Source organism: Opisthorchis viverrini, assembly GCF_000715545.1.
Source record: "Opisthorchis viverrini unplaced genomic scaffold opera_v5_308, whole genome shotgun sequence".
Taxonomy (NCBI): domain Eukaryota; kingdom Metazoa; phylum Platyhelminthes; class Trematoda; order Opisthorchiida; family Opisthorchiidae; genus Opisthorchis; species Opisthorchis viverrini.
Window position 1 is genome coordinate 535,200 of NW_008751957.1, and position 19,159 is coordinate 554,358.

Here is a 19,159-nt window from a genome sequence, read left to right on the forward strand (position 1 = left end):
TAAGAGGCCACATGGGAATCAGTTTCGGTTAGAGGCTTAAGTAGCATCACAGTCACCTCGCCGACATCTCGAGACACAAGCGCCACCTCTCAGGAAACTATATCCCAAGTGGTCTTCGCAGGAACAACTGCACGACGAAATTACAACTGAAATATATTTCAATTGGTTCTGTTTTTAAACGTGCTTTCGCAATATTAAAGGAGTTGGACAGTTGCAGTATGCCGACGGGAATGATGCGTAAGCGCATCCATGATAACAAATCAGAATTGCTAGCCAACCGGTTTCATCACTGAAATAGTCGTACCTGTTGCCCTATTGCTATTTTCCATAATTTACCATTACTTTTCACGTGATAAGCATGTTTACTTGGTTGTGCCTCCCCCTTGTGTGTTTGCCTGACGCGTTCAAATTCTAACGACCATAACCCTATTGGTATGCTCCCTACAATTTGTAGCAAATAAAGTTTAGTGTTACGGTGGTTATGACGCGCAAGACGCAGGTCGAAGGATGTTGTATTTCCAATTCTACAGCCTTGAAAGTTCGCATAGGGTGGGCCATAACACGGCAGTGCAATTGGAGCTTCTCGCCTTCCTGACTAGGTCTAACATGATTCGCCTTGCGAACTGCTGCTGAAAATCTAACAAGACATGAACGTAATCGATCCCAGCGATGAGCACGCTGTGGCCCTCTAGTCAACTTAGCTAAGATTTATTTGTCGTCGTAAGGGTAAGGCTCGAGAAACATGACACGTCAGTACTGATGATGATGGTGTGTGTTGTGTTGTTTCGGCCCTATCTGAGAACATGAAAATCCTTCGCATTAATTTCCCTGACCACTCTCTTCCCTCACGGTAGTTTTAACCAATGCTGCCTTACCCTCGATAATACTTCTGCCACGAGCTACATCTTGTATTTTCACCCAAACGATTTCATGATTACCTGTATGAGAACTACGCACTCGTCGCGAGATGGCCCAAGTGGTTAGAGCGCGAATTTACTGACCGGAAGGTCCGTGGTTCGAATCCGACCTCCGCCACTCGCCTTCCCCAGTCTAGGCTTGGGCAACCTGGCAGTATCCCAGCCCTCGTGCTTCCTTCGGGTGGCATGGCAGCTAGACACCGGAAGGATGCTACAGCTGAACGCTTTCTTTCTTTCTTCATTCACTCGTCGCAATCCTCGGTGTAACGCTACGCATGATGAGGATGAGGGAAAGGGTGAGGTGCCGACAGCCTTCATCAGTCAATAGATTAGAAATGCACTGAAGAAATTTCTCCCTGAAAGAATCTATGGATGATCGCTTCAGTGTTCCAACGCTTTCCACGCCACTGATTAATCCGCCTGGCCAGAAAATTTCCAACAGCGCTAAACGTCATTTTCTAGTTTCACCGTTCAAGTATGGATGCGTACAACTGATCTTGGAATCGTACGTTTCTTTTCCTTTTGGTCAGATCACCGAAAGAAATGTACAAGATTTCAACCTCAAATGGTAAAATTTGTCTGGAATATCCTCGCTTTTACAAATAAGCCAAAGGAGTAGCTTTCCAAAGCACTACAAACTAACAGGACCTCATAACTCGCAGTATTCGTATTGCTCCTGTTACAGAGTAAGCGGAGTCAAAGCAGCATGTATAATCAACATCTTCAGCGGTACATAATCCTCAAAATAAGCAAATTTGGATATCCAGATTTGCTCCTTTCCAGGAATCTGACCAAGTGGCACGTGCGTATGGGCGGAAGCATTTAGACTAATTCGAGATACAAGAGAGTCCGCTTGAGGAGAGGACAGAAATCACTTTTCGCCTTAGTTCGATTTCCATTTAAATTTGTAAGACAGTAGTGTTGCTGCAAACGAACTCCGTATTAGGTCTTCCTAGATCAAGTATTTTTAAACAGAGGACACCCTCCATCCTCAACGGAACGCCCCGCGCCCCTTCGCTCCGTGGGACCAGATCCCCACGTTAGGAAATCTCGACCTGGACCCCTGGAGAGGGCACATCCCCAAGAAAAGCACGAATTCTGTTCGTCTCCAAAATGTACTCCCTTGGGAAACCACTGAAGACGCTTTTGGGTACTTATGAACAAGCCACGGTAATTACCCAGTATATATGAATGAAAGCTCCGTTGTAGAAAGCTGAAGATGCCACCTTTTTGCTACCCATAAATTCTATACTGCACAACAATGTGAAACGATTAACTGCGTCATAAACTTTACTATTCAACCGTTCTACCATCGAAAATTCATGGGAAATTTCGATCCCGATTCTCTCACTTCAAGAATCAAGGGGATTATTGAAGAACAATACCTTTAAGATCTAAATTACACGGCTTTTCTCATTTCGTGTACAGACGAACCTCACCATCTGGCATTCAACGCTCTAAAAAAAAATCGAAATACACTCATTAGGAAACTGCAGTATCAATTGACCAACAGATCGTTCCGACAACCCGAACGGTTCCACAGCTGTTCATAACAACGGTGGGGTGTGGGGATAACAAGGCTGGTCAGAACACCCATTTTAAGGGGAACAACCACGGAAGTCGATGGTAAACAGCTAGTTACACCACCAGATCCCGAGGTGGTGGATCTTCAGCCATCCTCCAAAAGACCCAGATAACTGGCTTTTGAAATCTGCCCAGGTGCATGCCAACTACCACACTGAGAAGTGGAGTCTGCAGTTTGTGCAAATTCAAGGGGAGGGAAAACGTGTGTCTCCATTCGCCGTGTGACCCTGTCCCAGTACACATACCACACCATGCGCGCTACATTCGCCATGTGACAGTCGTTTGGTGAATACAAGACAAGTACAGTCAAGTCAAACATTTTAACGTCAAAGATGATTTAGTCAATTTCGCATAGGTAATTGCGGGAAAACTTCGCCCAATGCCCCATATTACTTGCAACTGTATGGTCCCATAACGGAAAACTTCGCTAGCATGGTGTGAACTAGGAAAAAAGTATGTGACTAAATGACACGTCGTTGCCAATCGCTCCATAATCACAAGAATCAACACACACAAACCCACACACAGAGAGATGGAGAGAGAACCGAACAAAAAACGTTGGAATCTGAAGCCTTGAGATAGCCCCGATGTTGGACAGAGTGCATCTGTGATCTGAAAAGTGGTTTTCCTCTGTTTATTCCAGTTAAAGGAAAGCGCTTAGAAAAAGGAAGATGTGCAGAGGTATGAACTTACAGAGTTGATCAAACAATGAATTCTATCCGAGAAATGAAATCTATGTCAATGCGGAGCTCAACAACAAAAGCTGTTGCGAAAATTTGCAGGCTTTCAACCAGCTGTGGGGTCAAGGATCAAAGTTCTACTCCTCCAGCCCTGATTTTGACAAACCCAACAGCTTTGGCTGTAAAATCCGTTCACCGAGTGTCACCTTTGATGACCGTACTTCACGGATGGCGCACACAAAGGAGAAGCGTACACGAACATGCTATCAGCAAGGTCTGAGGAAGCTTTTGATTTCCATTATTTACCGCCCCCTTGTTTAAAGTGTGTTCTGACACTCGTAGTAAGCCAAAATCCGTTGTATTCATCAATTACCTATCGAATGGAAAAACTCCTGACTGTTGACCAGTGGTTAAAAAACACCCCTACCGAAGGAAGAGACAAACAAACTGGGACCAATCGCGTGTACCTATGTTATTCTGAAGCTATTCAAAAGAGTATTGGACGAAGACTGGTATCAAGTAGCTTCGCAACAGATGCAGGCTCACAACTAGTTTATTCCGTCCAACAGTGGATGGGTATCGGTGGTTGTTCAGGTGACCGTTTATCTGTTCACTGAGCTTGGCAATTGACTTACAAACGTTTTGTCACCAATCGAGGCGACGTCCGTGATTCCTCCTTACCTGCCTGAGTTTATATAATTGTTAAAGGCTAGCTGATGTCTACTATTGTGGTTGGTTGGAGGGAACACACGTTCCTCGGAATTCCATTAGTGGGTTTCGAGTCTTGCTGCGTTATGGTCCGTATTCTTTGAATTCGTCACCTCGATTGGTAACGAAAGGTTGGCAAGCTAAGTGCCAAGCTCAACGAACAAATCAATGGCCACCTGATCAACTACCAACGAACGCGCCCAAGCTGCAAAAGTCGCAGTAATTTCCAAACGCTAATTTTAATGTTTGGTGACACTCTATCAACTTCCGCAGGGGACGTTCATCGCAACCGCTTGCCAAAGCAAAATACATCGCGACAAGTTCTCTAATGAATACTTCAACCCGAGAGTATAAGACTGGCCGGTAAACATACGAAATCTTATTTCCTAGAATCAGTCGATGAGCATGGGCACCAAATACCTGACGACTGCGTCAAGCTTCAGGTCCTTTAAAGTTGGACCAAATACAGCACGTCTCCCAACTTAATATCGTCCCCGAGCGCCTATGAGCGCACTGATCGAACGATAAGGGGCACATTGGAGTTGCTCCAAAACCCACATGGATACCAATATTGTAATCCCTGGGATACAGTGGAAATTAGATGTAAACGGTGGCTGCCGTATAGATTAGCCAAATTATTTGACAATGGTAAGGCAGGGCCATTAAAATCAGCCATAAAGTGCAACGATGCAATCCACCTTAGATCTACACGATGTAACACCACTTCGACCTAAATGAACCGGTTAATATTCATTGCCTTCACCTCAATGACATTACTCTGACGTACAGCCGCAATTCCATGAAATTCATTAGACAAATGCCTGACAAGCAGAAAGAATAACAGTGGTACGATATATTGTGACGAGATTCATAACAGTATCACTTACATCCGTGCTCCCGTGAATGGCCCTTACTTGGCGCTGAATCTCCTTGATTCACTTACTGACATCTGTGGCTGGCGCATTTTTTTGCTTCCGTCACAGAAAGAAAGACTAAGGTCATAGGTCTGTCAATCTATTATTGTACCAGTGCCTTCGACGGCGCTGACAGAGTTTACGCTCCAGTAGACTAAAGGAGATGTAAAGACTCATCTCATCCATAGGATTAATGAGGATTTAACCAACGGCACTAATTTCACCTATGTTAATGAGAGAATTTCTTCTCTCGTGCCAGCTCACACTGCTCTCCCCTCTTCCCATCAACCTGTACACACGTGGTCTTCCCGTCGGGGAACTCCTCGCTGAACACAAGTACGCGGATCACAAGGCAACGAGCTGTAACCATTTTGATTCTGAAGTGCGTTCGTTTAGGCAGTAGACTTAATAAACTGGCGCGATCAGCGTTCCCTACTCAATACACCTAGATGTAATGAGTTCCGGTTTTAAATCCCCTGAAGTACGTGATATCAAGACCCCTCTGAGAAATTTCCACGCGCCACTACTCCACTTATATCTACACTGTGTCAACGATATCATATATGCTCTGATCAAAATCGGTCCTTATCGTTCTATGCTGCTATATTAAAGAATGAAACCATTACCTATAACTTACCGCTAAGGTTACTCTCCCGTGTACCTACCCTGATGGATCTGCAACTCCGTGGTCTTTTTCCGTGGACTGCTTGAGAAAGAATACTGTATGATGGTCAGATCTCTAAATCACGTCTCCGGATGCAGTGGAATTCCAAAGATGGCCTTATTTAGTTGTGTGTAATCAGTCAATACTTTCCTGCCGGCCCAGATTGCAGCCGAAGAATCCTAATGGATGTTCATAATGCTTGGTTTTTGGCACCATCCCAATGTGCAGACGTTCTCAGTTTAGACTTTCATTGGCCAGAACTACTACTTATTTTGCCGATATCAGGTGAATCCCGTTAGAATGCCCGATATGTTCAAACTATGCTGTTTATCTAAACTAGCTCCGTGAATTTTCTTCTTATTGACAATTCATGTAGCCGAATTGACTTGATTCAGGGATAATAAAAAAACACCTATAATTTCCCCTGTACACCAAGCTCAACGACTGGTCGCAGAAAACAAAACAAATACAGTCATGGCGTGTACACTATAACTTCCTTACCTGTGCGGTAAAGAAATTTGGAAGGAACTAGGAATCAAACCTTTTTCAAACAAGAAGTCAAATTCGCTTATCCTCTCACTTGGCTTCCAAAACCTCGGCTAAATAGGGACACAGTCCACATTTTCGACAAGGTCAACTGCAGTTCAGTGACTCATCGAAGAAAGCCATCAGTCACAGATAAAACGCAACAACCAATTAAGTGTACCATCAGAATGACCTGCGGTGGGGGGCTGATTCACCGTCCCACAGTAGGTCCCAGTAAAGATTCCCGGTTAACGGTCGAGATGTTACAGTAATATTCTGAAATAAGTGGTTTTCAGCGCAGTCATTTGGGTTAATCACCTGTCTGCAGCAACCTCCACCCAGACACCCCAGTAGTAGGTTAACCACCGAGTTGTTGCAGTTTTGCGATGTTGCCGGTTGAGCAAAGTAGACAATTTCAATTAGAATGCGCTGAGATGAGATAACTTGAATCCTGAATAACAATGACAGGTTAGTTCCACAAACCAGTAAACAATGAGCGTCAGATTAAGCAAGGCTACCCGGCGAATAATGTCACGGAACTAACAGTCCCGAAGATGGATCAAAACAAATTAAAGCGAAGAAGAAAAATCGGCAAAACCAATTGCATCAACAAACCCTGATGTAAGACTTAGCAAACAACTAGCACTAAATCAAAACGAGGCTATGTTGAACCAACTATTGAAACCTTGTTAATAGCCGCTTGACGCTTGCTGTTGGGAGGCTTGAAATTGACAAAAATACCGGGGGAGACTATTCATACCAAACGGTTGCAGATGTTGGCAGTACCATTGGGGTTTTATGGTTGGTGAGATAAACAGCAGCACTTATTAGCGCGGGTGTCAAAAACCTGTGTACCAAGCTAAGTTACTGAAATCGTGAAAAGAGGCAGGGAAGTGATTTCCTGCCAGAGACATTCGGAGGTAGTTGCAAACATAACATTCGATGAAATAACTTATTCAAACTGGTAGCGGGTATGCTACAGAAACCGGGTGGCAGTCAGCTTATCGCTTCTCTAACTCGGCGCAGAGTCAAGTGGTCGAATCCGGGAATCACAAGATTATTTCTTGCAGTCCTCCAAATGGTTCCATCATGGAGACACTTCGAACCAGGCAAGCGAAAGAGCGATCTTCTGGGTAGACGATGGCCCACAACCCAACAAGTGGGACGCACTTCTCAATGGAACTGTTTGTAAACTCAGCATCTAATTACCTCAGTGCGAACGAGTTAGCACCATCTAACAAAAGCTATAAAAAGGTGGTCCAGTTTGGTGGTGAAACTCCACTTCACCTCGCATATTGGCTAATGATGCACACCAGCTTTACCAAACATAAAGCTAACTTTTCAGCTAACAATGTGAGAGATACATAACAAGTGCACCGCAACCAAACACAGATCTGAACAACTGATGTTGAACACAAGCTGCTGTTTACCTTGTAATCCAAAACATGGTGAAGTAAAAACATGAGTCGAGGGTCACAAACACAAACTTACGAACCTACAATCGAAACAAAACCATTTGTTTAGGCAAAAACCAATCGTGAAATAAGACAACAATTGGGTTAGAAGGCAGCCTACGTACTGCATATCCGGTTGAAGAACACAGACAAGTCGATTAGTGGATTTTCACGTTAACAGGATCTCAGCTTAAAAATAGACATTTAACTCCACTTTTGGTGATTTGGGTCTTCTTTGGAAGCAGACTGGCAAACATCACGTTCGAGTCAAGCCATATACATCCATGACTTCAGCCAACTGATCGTGCGACTGGAAATTCCTCTCCAATTCGAACAGTTCCTACAAAGGTTGATTCAGGCTAACAAACTTCGAAGCTCTGATACAAGAGACCGCTAGGCCACTGACTAGCGAACCATCTGAAACAACCGTAAGCATAAATCTTCCTCTTTAAGAGAAACCGTGCTTGAAATTTGGCTACTTGAACACGAAAACAAATAGATCAACCGCGGGGAGGTGAAACTGTTGGGTCAGACACACTAGTCCCTACACAGGGTACACGGTTCAAAAGATTAACAAATCAGGTGAACGTAGGTCCAGGCACGAAAACTTGTTCAGTTGCGTTAGGTAAAACTAAGACAGGCTTTCTCAGCATACATGTCAAGGCTTTGCCAAAAACGGAGGTACGGAATGTGAGGATAGTTGTGCTGCCTGAACCTTCAGCTCATATGAGCAGTAAAAAAGCTACTATGAAATGAAACGAGCCTATCAGATTTCAAGTCGAATCCGCCTTGTGAACAGCCGAAGGCAAACATGCCAGGGAAGCAGGCTAGGGTGAGTGCTTCGCCTAGCCACAGTTCATGCACGGAAACCGAAATAACTTGCAGAGCCGCACACATAGGTGTGTATCGTGGACCAATAGCGAGATTGATCCATGGCCAAACCAAACGAACGTAGGCAAACCGAACAAGCGTTTGTTTACATGCGACCGCTCCATGCACAAAGACCCACTCCTGTGCATTATCATCACCACCACCACCACTTTACACCTAGCTGGTGCGGCAGAAAAGCGATGGTGAGTCACAAGCGACGCTGTTTGTTTTTTTGACAGTCTCAAACTAAGCGAACAGCACGTCTCCTGGGTATATGATGGGGTCGAGACAAAATATAAGCCAGAAGCACATTGGAAAATCGGTCAAAAGCCGAAATCTGTCACAAGATGCCATCGTTGAGTAGTCGCTGACGAAAAGTACATCACGCAGCCATACGGTACCCAGTAGGTATAAGCACGCAAAACATGCATGCGCCACGTAGAATGGTCGGCCAGTTACCGGACACTTACCATAAGCGCGTCGAACTGATAACGCAACCACGAAGGTAAAGGTCAGTAATCGAATGAAAACGAGGCATCGGGTACACCATACCGATATTCCAACGTACCCGAGACGGTATCACATCGTTCTAATGGAGATCGCCTCCGAAATAAAGATGTATCGATTGTACACACGTTACAGTTAGCGAAATCACTGTCAACAAACTATATGCTGTCACAATCTATTCAGAGGATATGAACTACGCGAAACGAGTTGCCGATGAAAATATCTGGTCCCACTGCTGAGCAAAAAGGGTTCGGCAGAAGAAACGAATGATATCTTACCATAGCACCGCAAACCAGTATTGTAAAAATCATGACAAACATGCGGCGTTCGCCCTGCCACTGACTACTCAGAGCTCAAGCAGGGGAATTTAGCAGAGGTATATCGTTTCTGATACCAGTCAGGACTTGTAATACGGTCTGCAGCGTAGAGTGATGCCCTATACAAAGAGGGCTATTTCACTGCCGGCATATCTCATGAAGAAACTGTTAGGTGAAGCGATAGCCGGAAAACGGACTTTTAGTAATTGAGATTACCTGCTGGATGTGGCCCGGCTAAAGGTGTAGTGGCAAGTGAAAAAGGGATATGTGACAGACTGTGCACGTTCCGCGATTCCAAATCTTAACAATGACGGTCAACACTCAGGGTAGAGTGTCTTATACAACGAAGATGAAGAAACAGCCCAATTACGATGGACTGGTTATTGATTGGTTTTTCTATCGTAGTAACTGAGGACGAGGTGTGGCAAGGGTGTTAAAGACAGAAGCATTGTCGTGCAGTTCGAGGGAATGTTAAGATCAAGTCCGACCAAATTGACAAGAGCCTTGCTAACAATAATATTAATACTAATAAAGGCGATAATCATACTAAAAACTTTGCTAAGATGTTTTTATCGTTTCACACGAAGTGTCGTAAGAACGCTTTGAAGATGTCCATAAACCGGTACGCTAACAAATGTCGAGTTGTGATGGAAGTCGCAGTTGAGAATATTTCCGTTGGTTCTCCAAAACATTCGAATGTGTCCAGAAGCTGTTCGAGCCTGTGCATAGTCCTTTCACTCTCGCTTACCCATTTGAGTGTGTTCTGTTATACCTGACTTTTACATGAAATAACTATGGAAACCCTGTGGAGACAAATGTGGCTGGCATGCTGAGGTCTCCACGGCCAAGACCTCACAGGATACCATAAACTGGTCAGAAGGTACAACCAAAGGGTCAAAAGGTACTCCGAATCATTATTCCTTGGGTTTTGTATTCAACAAAACACCCGGTCCTGACCAAGCCCAGCGGGGATTAGAACCAGCCCGTTCGGACCAGATTTTACCCTGTGGTTACTGTCTGTTGAAACCGTGACAATCGTAAGTGGAGACAGGTCCAACATAATTCACACTTTTCTTGACTTTTCGTTGAGTTCAGTTGCTGTAAACAGGCGAATACTGTAAGATAACTTTCAGCCCTATTGCTCTCTGTTCATTCTTCGGATAGGTTGCCCAATATGTGAGACGAGGGTCGAACTTTCTCTCGCCCCTTCAAGGGCTACTTTATCATACTGGTGATATCATGGCTGCACAGCATGCAGTGTATCCCAGTTGGTTTGTTCTTCGAACCCTCCTCCTCCTCCCCCAAACATATAATTTGACACTGATGAACTTCTCGCCTCCACTGATATATTTTAACTCTGCACTGATGTTTTCTTGATAGGTCAGTCAACAAGCAGCGAGCGACAGTTCGACCATTTGACTACTGTTGAGGTACGCATGGTTCTTGGAGAAATCTGACCTCAACCTCAGAAAACTCGCTTATGTACACCAAATTAACAAGCAATGCTACTGAGTGTTGTTTGGGGAACGGACAGTAATATGGATAATGCGAACACAAATGGCCTAGAGAGAAAAATTGGTCTCTCAAAGAGAACCAACATTTTAGGCCAAAAATGACAATGATGATGACAAGTTTTAGTAATTAGCGTTTTCAGGACAGCTCGCGTACTGTCACAATAAAAAATTAATCTAATTTATAGTTTTGGCCTCTGCCATCTTTGACTGTCGGACAATACAGTCCTTTGTGAGAGAAACACTAGGGCAACGTTGGAATGTCTGGTGATGGGCATACCGCTCATCACTTTTCAAGAATGTGGATTCGCGTGCCATCCTTTGTTTTACTCTCTGGTGCATAATAGAGTCTCAATCGAAATCTTCTGTCTACTGGTGCAACGGAGGCATAGTTTGATTAACCTAGAGAGACAGATAGATCCGCGACGGTTTTAAAACATCGCAAATCGCCGGTCACCTGAAATAGTCTTGTCAGACACCTCGAGAAGACAGATTGCTGAAAGCAAGGAACATACCAGCCTATGCGCAGCGGTCGGTGTTGTCAGCGTGAAGCTCAAACCAAAAGGGCCTGATCTCATAAAAATGACCCTGACGAAGTGGATTCACAACTCGTCCCTGGAGCGTTGTTGAAAAAAGGGAACAAGCGTCATAAAGTGAGGACCGGGTACATGGCGGAGTGCCAACATCTTACGCCTTCCTAACTTCAGAAACAGACTTTATAGTTCCCAACGAGACAAACTCCATTCACCAAACACACTCGGCCAATCGGACCTTAAGAAGGGGTTACACTAGGTCCCTCCTGGAAAGCAGTCTCTCTTCGGGGACTGTGCATACTAAACCGTGCGTAACTTCCTTCGTTCAACAGGATCTCTATTGAAGTATGACTTAAAACACCTTACAACATCAGATGGCTATTCTGGTTTGACTGTTCATGTAATGCATGTGAAATGCACGTGATGGCGTTACGCACAGAGAGGTAATTAACTCGGGAATCGTTTCTTTAAAGCAACCAACTCGCAAAAAAGTCGAATTGTCTCAAGCTCCCAAAAGGTACGCATACACCAAGTTAAGAGCCACATGTTTAGATCCATCCAACATCGACCGAGTCGTTTGGAAGTAAAACTGATGTGAAACAATGTGTACTCGCCGGACACTTATAATTGAAACTTGCCTAAATGGACAGTGGCCTGTGGCGTTACGGACATTCCTACGAGCCAAAGTGTGTATACCATCAATGCATGCAACTAGAAACGGCTCCTCTCTAGTAGTAGGCAGACCAAGCGGTTGTGATCATCGGTTGATAGTGCGTATTAAAAAAAGGCCAATCGCATGCCACATATAGATAAAAAAAACTTGCGCTAGATCGAAAAGTAGCTTGTTCGAACTGAGTTCTCCGATACGCACCAACCCCACACTAAGTCCGACATCAGTAATCGATATTGGTCGTGGAATAGACATTTAGATACAAAGACAGTCAAACATACCTGGTACTAGAGCCTCTTGTTCCCGAGGGTCGAGTGTTACCAGATCCAGGTCGACGCGACGGAGTCGAGGGAAACGAGACCCGTGTAGCTGGTCCAGTATTTTCTTGATGAATCCGGCATAATCTAAGGGAATTACACAAGGGTAAAATGAGTAGAAAGAAGGAGGTGAAACGCAGGCACCACAACAATTTTTGGACACGAGATGGCGTGCTGTACACTAACCTGCTGGTCACAACCTAGACTGGAGTGACGATCTAGGGTATCCTAACGCGAAACTCTTGAATGAACATTGATTCGTGTTTTGCGGCTGTGTTGTAAACCAACTTGCAATTTAAGCAGTCAGCAGGATAAAATTCTGACACCCGATGCGGTTGTAAATTTGAGCTATTGTTGTAGTGATTGATGCATTGAACATGTTATGAGAAAAAAATCCTCGCTTGCTATAAACCTTTCTAAGCAGACTGATAGAGATGCTGCATGTCCGTCCTACGCGCTCGCCTCACCGTCCGGCGTCAGTAACACTAAGTAATTGCGTGGTGATATAAGTATGACTTGCCCATCCACGTAGCATGATGTAGATGAAAAGTAAAATGCGTAGGCGCAGTTGAATGTAATAAGCGAGTGGTGTCGTTCCGATCAGCCGTTCGATATATAACTGTTCCAATTCCCACGCCTACATGAACATATATGGTTACCACCCGATCAACCACCCGGTCAACAGCGGTCAAACCACTGGACGTCTGTAAACACTAAGAGAGCCACGAAGGCTTTGTGCTGATCCGAATCTAGTTCTGCGTGCAAACCGTCGGTACCTACATAGACCCGAGGGTATTGCAGCTATCGACAACTGACTTCAATATGATCCACCACGGTCCAACGGTGGGTCATGAACGATGATTGTGATGTAACAAGCGGTCACCTACAACAAACTGAGATGATGAAAAATGGAGTTCGAAATGTATGCCACCTGAACTTCAATGAATCCAGTTGTTTCCTGCAGGTAGGATACCCCTCGGCTGCCCGAAACCCTGGGACTGCCAAAGTCTCCGGCAAAAACGCCTAAGCAGCAGGGCATTGAAGCTGCGTAAGCAACCGTAATCCAATAAACTGGGGGCTGATCGATGAAGTTCCAATTCATTTGTCCTTTGCATAGGACTATGCGTTCGGAGTGGTTGGTGCATCGTTTACCCCCTGCCCCTCATGAAAGCAATTCCAACCGCGTCCAAGAGACAATCTTGTGTGCCTCATACATCATCCAAGGATGGCTTAAATAAGAAGTTAAGAACTTCCCTAGGGGGAACAGCCAATAACCTATCAACCCGGTTGTAGGGCTTTCGAACTTCATTTTAGAGGAGACATCTCTACTACAAGACACCAGTGAACAGGGCATCCACAGTAGAAGCATGGAAAGGCAAGTCAGATGAGGCATTCATAAAAACACCCACCTCTCACTATTAGAGATTATTCTTCATTTAAGCCTTCATTTGAACTTTTCATTCAACATTCTTTTCAGTTCAGTAGGGTTGGTATCTTAGACCAACACCTGACAATGTAATTCTCAAGTGCACGTTTCAAGACAGGATCTAGAGGAACTCTGATTTAAAAACATATGAAACATTAATATCTGCAGGACGTCCAAAGAAACAGAACGACCTTGACTCTATTAAGAAAACAAACAATCGAGTGATAAGAATGGAAAGCTGACAAGGAAGCATGTTGTCGAGTGATCGCAACTGTCAACTTCAGGTGCACAGGAAGGTCTGAACATCCCCATATTCGAGCAACAAGGCATGAGTTAAAATTGGTCGGTTTTCATTCACTCTGAATAGGCTTTTCGAAACTGTGCACATATTTTGGGGTATATATTCGCGACCATGGGGAGAGAATTCGAAGAAACATCAATTGAATTAGTACGTGAAGAAAAAATGATGCAAAGTTAGTGAACACGAATTTCATGTGATCCAGTTTTTACATCCAACCCCTGAGAACGATCATCAGAGACAGTTTCAAGTGTACAGTTGGTTGATATGTGAAATTTGCCAAGTGTCCTGTTCTTCATTCGTTCTTTTTGCTCCGCCCAAGAGAGAAAAGACCTGGGGTGGGATTGTCCAAACATTCAAAGTGCACCACACTCTACAGATACCGGTTCGTGCGATTCGTTTTACATGAACGATCCTGTTACGCAGCTTCCACCGACAAGCATCGTTAGCTCAGCCAAGGAAATCATTCGATGCATAGCCGTAACTCGAAAGAAGCATAACAGCTGAGAGATCAAAAGGATATCAGAGTACAAAATACATGGACATCGAACAAAGGCAACAGCGTAACTCAGCTTATGTATTATATTGCCTGTGAAATTACCTATGGAGTTAGGCTGGGTATAGAAACAACAGTGGTGCCTCTTGAAAACCCAATTCGACCTATTGATATTACAAACGGAATTCTGGCCAAGTTCAGGATGCGTTTGCCAAGCAATATCATTGAGAAAATAAAAACCAGAGTGAAGCGGATGAAATTCAAGGTGTGACCGAATATACAAATGTAACTACCATTCATTTCAGGTGGACAAACAGGCACGACACATTGGGTGGAAAAACTGATGGACTCACCTCGTGGAAACACATCAGGGTTGACGAGATCTTGAAAAAACGAGTAGGATTCATTGAGACGAGCGATTTGTTGGGTGCCCTCAGTGAACCAGAATTTAAGACGTCGATTTTCCTATAGTACAAGTTGAATAGTAACTGTAATTGCAAGCTTGCTGCGCGTGCACAACAATTGATGGAAAATAACAAAGATAAGCTATTTGAGTTGTGTCACGCGAGATCCAAATCAAATACTTTGATTCAAACATTAAAAGAGATAGATTCCGAAAAGCAATGCTGCAAAGCGTTTCATGGACGCGAAGAAACAAAGCCCTGAAGATAACGCGCCGTGGGGGTACTGATAAATTTTGCACAATTACCTTTTTATTGCACAAAAAGGAAGACCCATCGCTAGATACCCCAAAAAATGGTAAATGGATGAAGTGAAACCACAAAATATGAAAAGGCCGTTGACCACCGATCTCCCTTTAAACTGCTTAAACACTCGCTAAATACCGTATGTACCATGGAATAGACCGTTTGCAATAGTGTCCATTGAGATTACTTTTAGCAACGTCGTGTTATTTTTTCACCAAAGCATCAAACCAGATAGGCGTTTTTGAATAAAGTATGAAATCCATTCGGAAACCCATTACCTGGTCAGCCTCTCAGCCTTCCCAGTTAGAAAATGAGATGCTGATTTCCTTCGCTTCATTCAAAATTGACTTCGCCTGGAAATCTGACAGTTGAAAGATCTGATCTTCTTGGATATGTACCTGTCGGCCAATGCAGCATTTACAAGCAGGGTGCATAAATATGCAATATATTCTCCTAAAACCCAAGAAGCCACCGTCTAGCGAAACAGTGACAGACAAGTATATGACCTGAGCTGACAACTTGACAACGACCGTCTGTTCAAGGGTAGTGTCCGCTAAGAAGTATTTCTTCACGAGATACTTTTTCGAAACTAACCAGATGCCTCAGCCCGTCGGCGGCTTACAAGACCCCCGGTAGGAAAGGAATCTCGTAATTGGTCCCTGCAACCCAACAAAAAAACCATAACACATTCAATTTAATGTAAACCAGATTGGGAACTCACTGCGTGTGTTTCCGATGTTCTTTTGTTGAACATAATACAAGTGAACTCAAGCTGCATTTCTGGCACATCTAGGACCATGCCATCAGTTCCTTTTATCCCCTTGTTCACAACTATCCCGGAATGTTGTCCGCCGGCAACGTGGTGGGCCAAATTCACATCCACCCTACTTGATCGCTCAAAGCGAATGGTTTTCATGGAGTCGAAATGAATAGGAGTCATCGTAACAAACACCTCCGCCATAGCAAATGAGGCTCAAATAATTTTGGGGGGCTGAAAAGTCAGTAAAACTACAATCAAACACGAAAATTAATGGATTTGTAACCTCACACAAAAAGTACGTCGCCTACTCCCAATCTTAACTGGAAGCATGTGAAGGCTGAGAACTTATTCACAACACGAGAGTAAGTGATTTTGGATTATTGTGCTCAGCTTGTCTATATCACTGAAAGGTTTGCGTGGGGCTTCAAATCGTGTTGGGAAAATGTGAGTTTATTCTGTTGAGGGCGCACCATTAACATAGAGAACAGAACAAACGGTAGATTATCATCATCATCATCATCATCATCATCATCATCATCATCATCATTGTTAGTTGTAATAACCACGTACTCGTCGTACACTGGTTGTAGCTGTCGCAGTTTCGTTCACCGATGATTTGCGGGGGAGGGGTAGAAAGCTGCGCATTGCAGGCGGGAGCTGATAAATTGATGCATAAATCCAGCACTGTCAGTGGGCTGTCAACTGGGGGGTTGTGGAAAAGGAGCTATGCATTGAAGGCAATAGCTTTGATGCATGAGCGCCATTGAGGGCGCGACTGGGCCATGTCTGATAATGTCTCAAGCCATTGATGTGGCCCGTCTCGGGGTCCCCATCCAGGAAGACGGCAGTGACCAGCGCAGCTGGGTTTGCTGGTAATGGCTTTCATAATTCATTGTTTGACCGCCTCTGGCTCTATTGCACTCTTCACGTGGTTGTGCGAAAAGAGCCCTTTGAGGAAGTCGGTCGACTGGCATATGCAACACGTGGCCAAGCCAGGGCAACCTATGCAGTGTGATCAGTGAGTTATTCGACGTACTTCAGAATTGCTGATCCGGTATTCCCACCAGATTCGGGCAATGCTCCGAAGACATCGATGGTCAAACACTGAGTCTTTTGACGTCCTCGGCGCGCAGCGGCCAGGTTTCTGAGCCATATAGTAATATGGAGCGCACCGCAACATTGTAAACTTGACCCTGACAGAGAAGCTGATGTCACGCCTACGCCACAGGTGACGTAGGTTTGTAGAAGCTGCTTTCCAATCTGGATAGAAATATCATCTTTCGCCAAACCACCGGGACTGATACAGCTGTCCACGCAAACAAATTTGTCTACTACCTCAATCGGTTCATCCGCAAGCATGAGGTTAGGGTTCGAGCCCACCCAGTCTTGCAGTAGCACTTTACACTTTGCAGGTGTGAAGCGCATACCAAACCGCGAGGCAGAATTATTTAGATTATTTAGTATTGTTTGCATTGCCACGGGGTCAGATCCAAGAAGAGCTATGTCGTCTGCGTACTCGATGTCTGTGAGCGGAGGCCCAGGGAGCACTTCGACCCCACGGGCATTAGAGGCTGGTAGTGAGTCTTCCATGATCGTATCAATGACGAAGTTAAACAGGAAAGGTGAAAGAGGACAGCCGTGTCGGACACCATTGGATGTGGTGGACTCAGGAGAAAGCTTCCCGTAGACCTTTACACGGCCGCTGGAGTTGGCGTACAGCGCCTTAATGAGGGTCAAGAATTTATGCGGGACACCTTTGCACCACAGACACTGCCATAGTGCTTGGCGGTCCACAGAGTCAAAGGCAGCTTTCAGACCAAGAAAAACAACCATTGTTGGTTGCTGGAAGCAGTGTCGCTGTTCCAGAATCTGTCGGAGGGTGAAGATATGATCGATGCAACCTCTTGCAGGACGGAACCCAGCTTGGTTTTCACGGATCTGCCTCTCCCTGTGTTCAGTCAACCTTCGAAGGATAAGGCCAGAGAGCACCTTCGATGCTACAGCTAACAGGCTGATGACATGGTGGTTATCACATAGCGTCCGCGCACCCTTTTTGAAGATAGGGATAACTGTCGACATGCCCCATTCTGCAGGCACTTTCTCTTCGTCCCACATAGTACCAATAAGCTTTGTCAGGTGGGTCACCAGGGAATTTCCGCCTTCTTTGAAGAGGGCTGGATACAGACCGTCCGGTCCTGGTGCCTTCTCACGTTCCAGTACGGCTATTTCATACCTTATTTCTTCTTCCGAAGGGCGATCAAGGTTTACATTCCATTCGCCCGTATGCACTATCTCCACCGGCTGTGTTGCAGGAGGCCAGCTGAACTGCTCTTCGAAGTGTTCGGCCCATCTCTCCAGTCGACGTTTTTGCGAGTGAATTAATGAGCCATCTTTTTCACCTATCGTCTCGCTGACCGTTGCTTTCCTAGGGCCAGTCGATCGTATCAGTTGATAAAGGGCACGGCTGTTCCCCGTAGCAAAAGCCTTCTCCATCTCCCGAGCTTTCGATATCCACCAGAGCTCTCGGTCTTTCCTTAGACTCTTCACTATTTGGTGTTTGAGGGATTTGCGCGCGCCGTCGTACTCGCTGCCTACTGGTATCGTTTTCTTAGCACCTCGACGACATCCAGTGGTCTTGTGGTCGAATTGGAGAAGTCAGGCAGGCAGCACTGAACGCCGCTAGCATAGCTCCTTTCACATTTTGCCATGAAGGTTGCGATACTGCCGGATTGTCCAAGTCGCGATGCAGAGGTCGGGTTCGAACCACGGGCCTTCAAGACAGTAAATTTGCGTTCTAACAACTGAGCAATCCCGCCCCCTCTGAAAACATTATAGATGATGCGACTTCAACTGTTACCCATTGATCATTCAGAGGCATATTCAAAAACCGTAAGTCCCGCACCGTGACATGGCACTTTGTAGGCGCGAAGCACATTCCACAGGTTTGGATGAATTGAACATGGTCCTAATAATGCTTGCAATTCCTGTTCCCTTTCGAAAATGAGAACAATGTCGGCTGCATATTCCAGGTCAACAAGGTCGGAGAGATGTGAACATCGGAGTTTCGGGAACCTCGAAAATTCGCCTGGTTATTTCATCAATGGCGAAACTAAACAAGTATGGTGGACAACCTTGCCAGACACCACTGCTTGTAGGAGAGCTTTTGGAGAGCTCTCCATACACTTTCACGCACCCATAAGCATGTGAATACAAACAACACACGATGTTCACGGACTTCTGGGGCACATCGTATCGCAAGAGTGTTGACCGGTCGACAGAACTAAATGCATCTTTGAAGTAC

The 19,159-nt window shown here is 44.9% G+C and overlaps 1 protein-coding gene across 1 annotated transcript in view; it reads right to left on the minus strand.

Annotated features, from left to right (window-relative positions):
* Positions 1–18,351, minus strand: part of T265_09726 (hypothetical protein) — a gene marked incomplete at both ends in the record, with an annotated part of 39,288 nt that extends 20,937 nt beyond the window's left edge. Inside the window, 4 exons of the mRNA XM_009175889.1 lie at positions 12,136–12,258; positions 14,745–14,856; positions 15,820–15,982; positions 16,895–18,351. Of these exons, the coding sequence (XP_009174153.1) occupies positions 12,136–12,258; positions 14,745–14,856; positions 15,820–15,982; positions 16,895–18,351 (1,855 nt within the window). The remainder of the gene's footprint in view (positions 1–12,135; positions 12,259–14,744; positions 14,857–15,819; positions 15,983–16,894) is intronic.
* Positions 18,352–19,159: the final 808 nt, after the last annotated feature.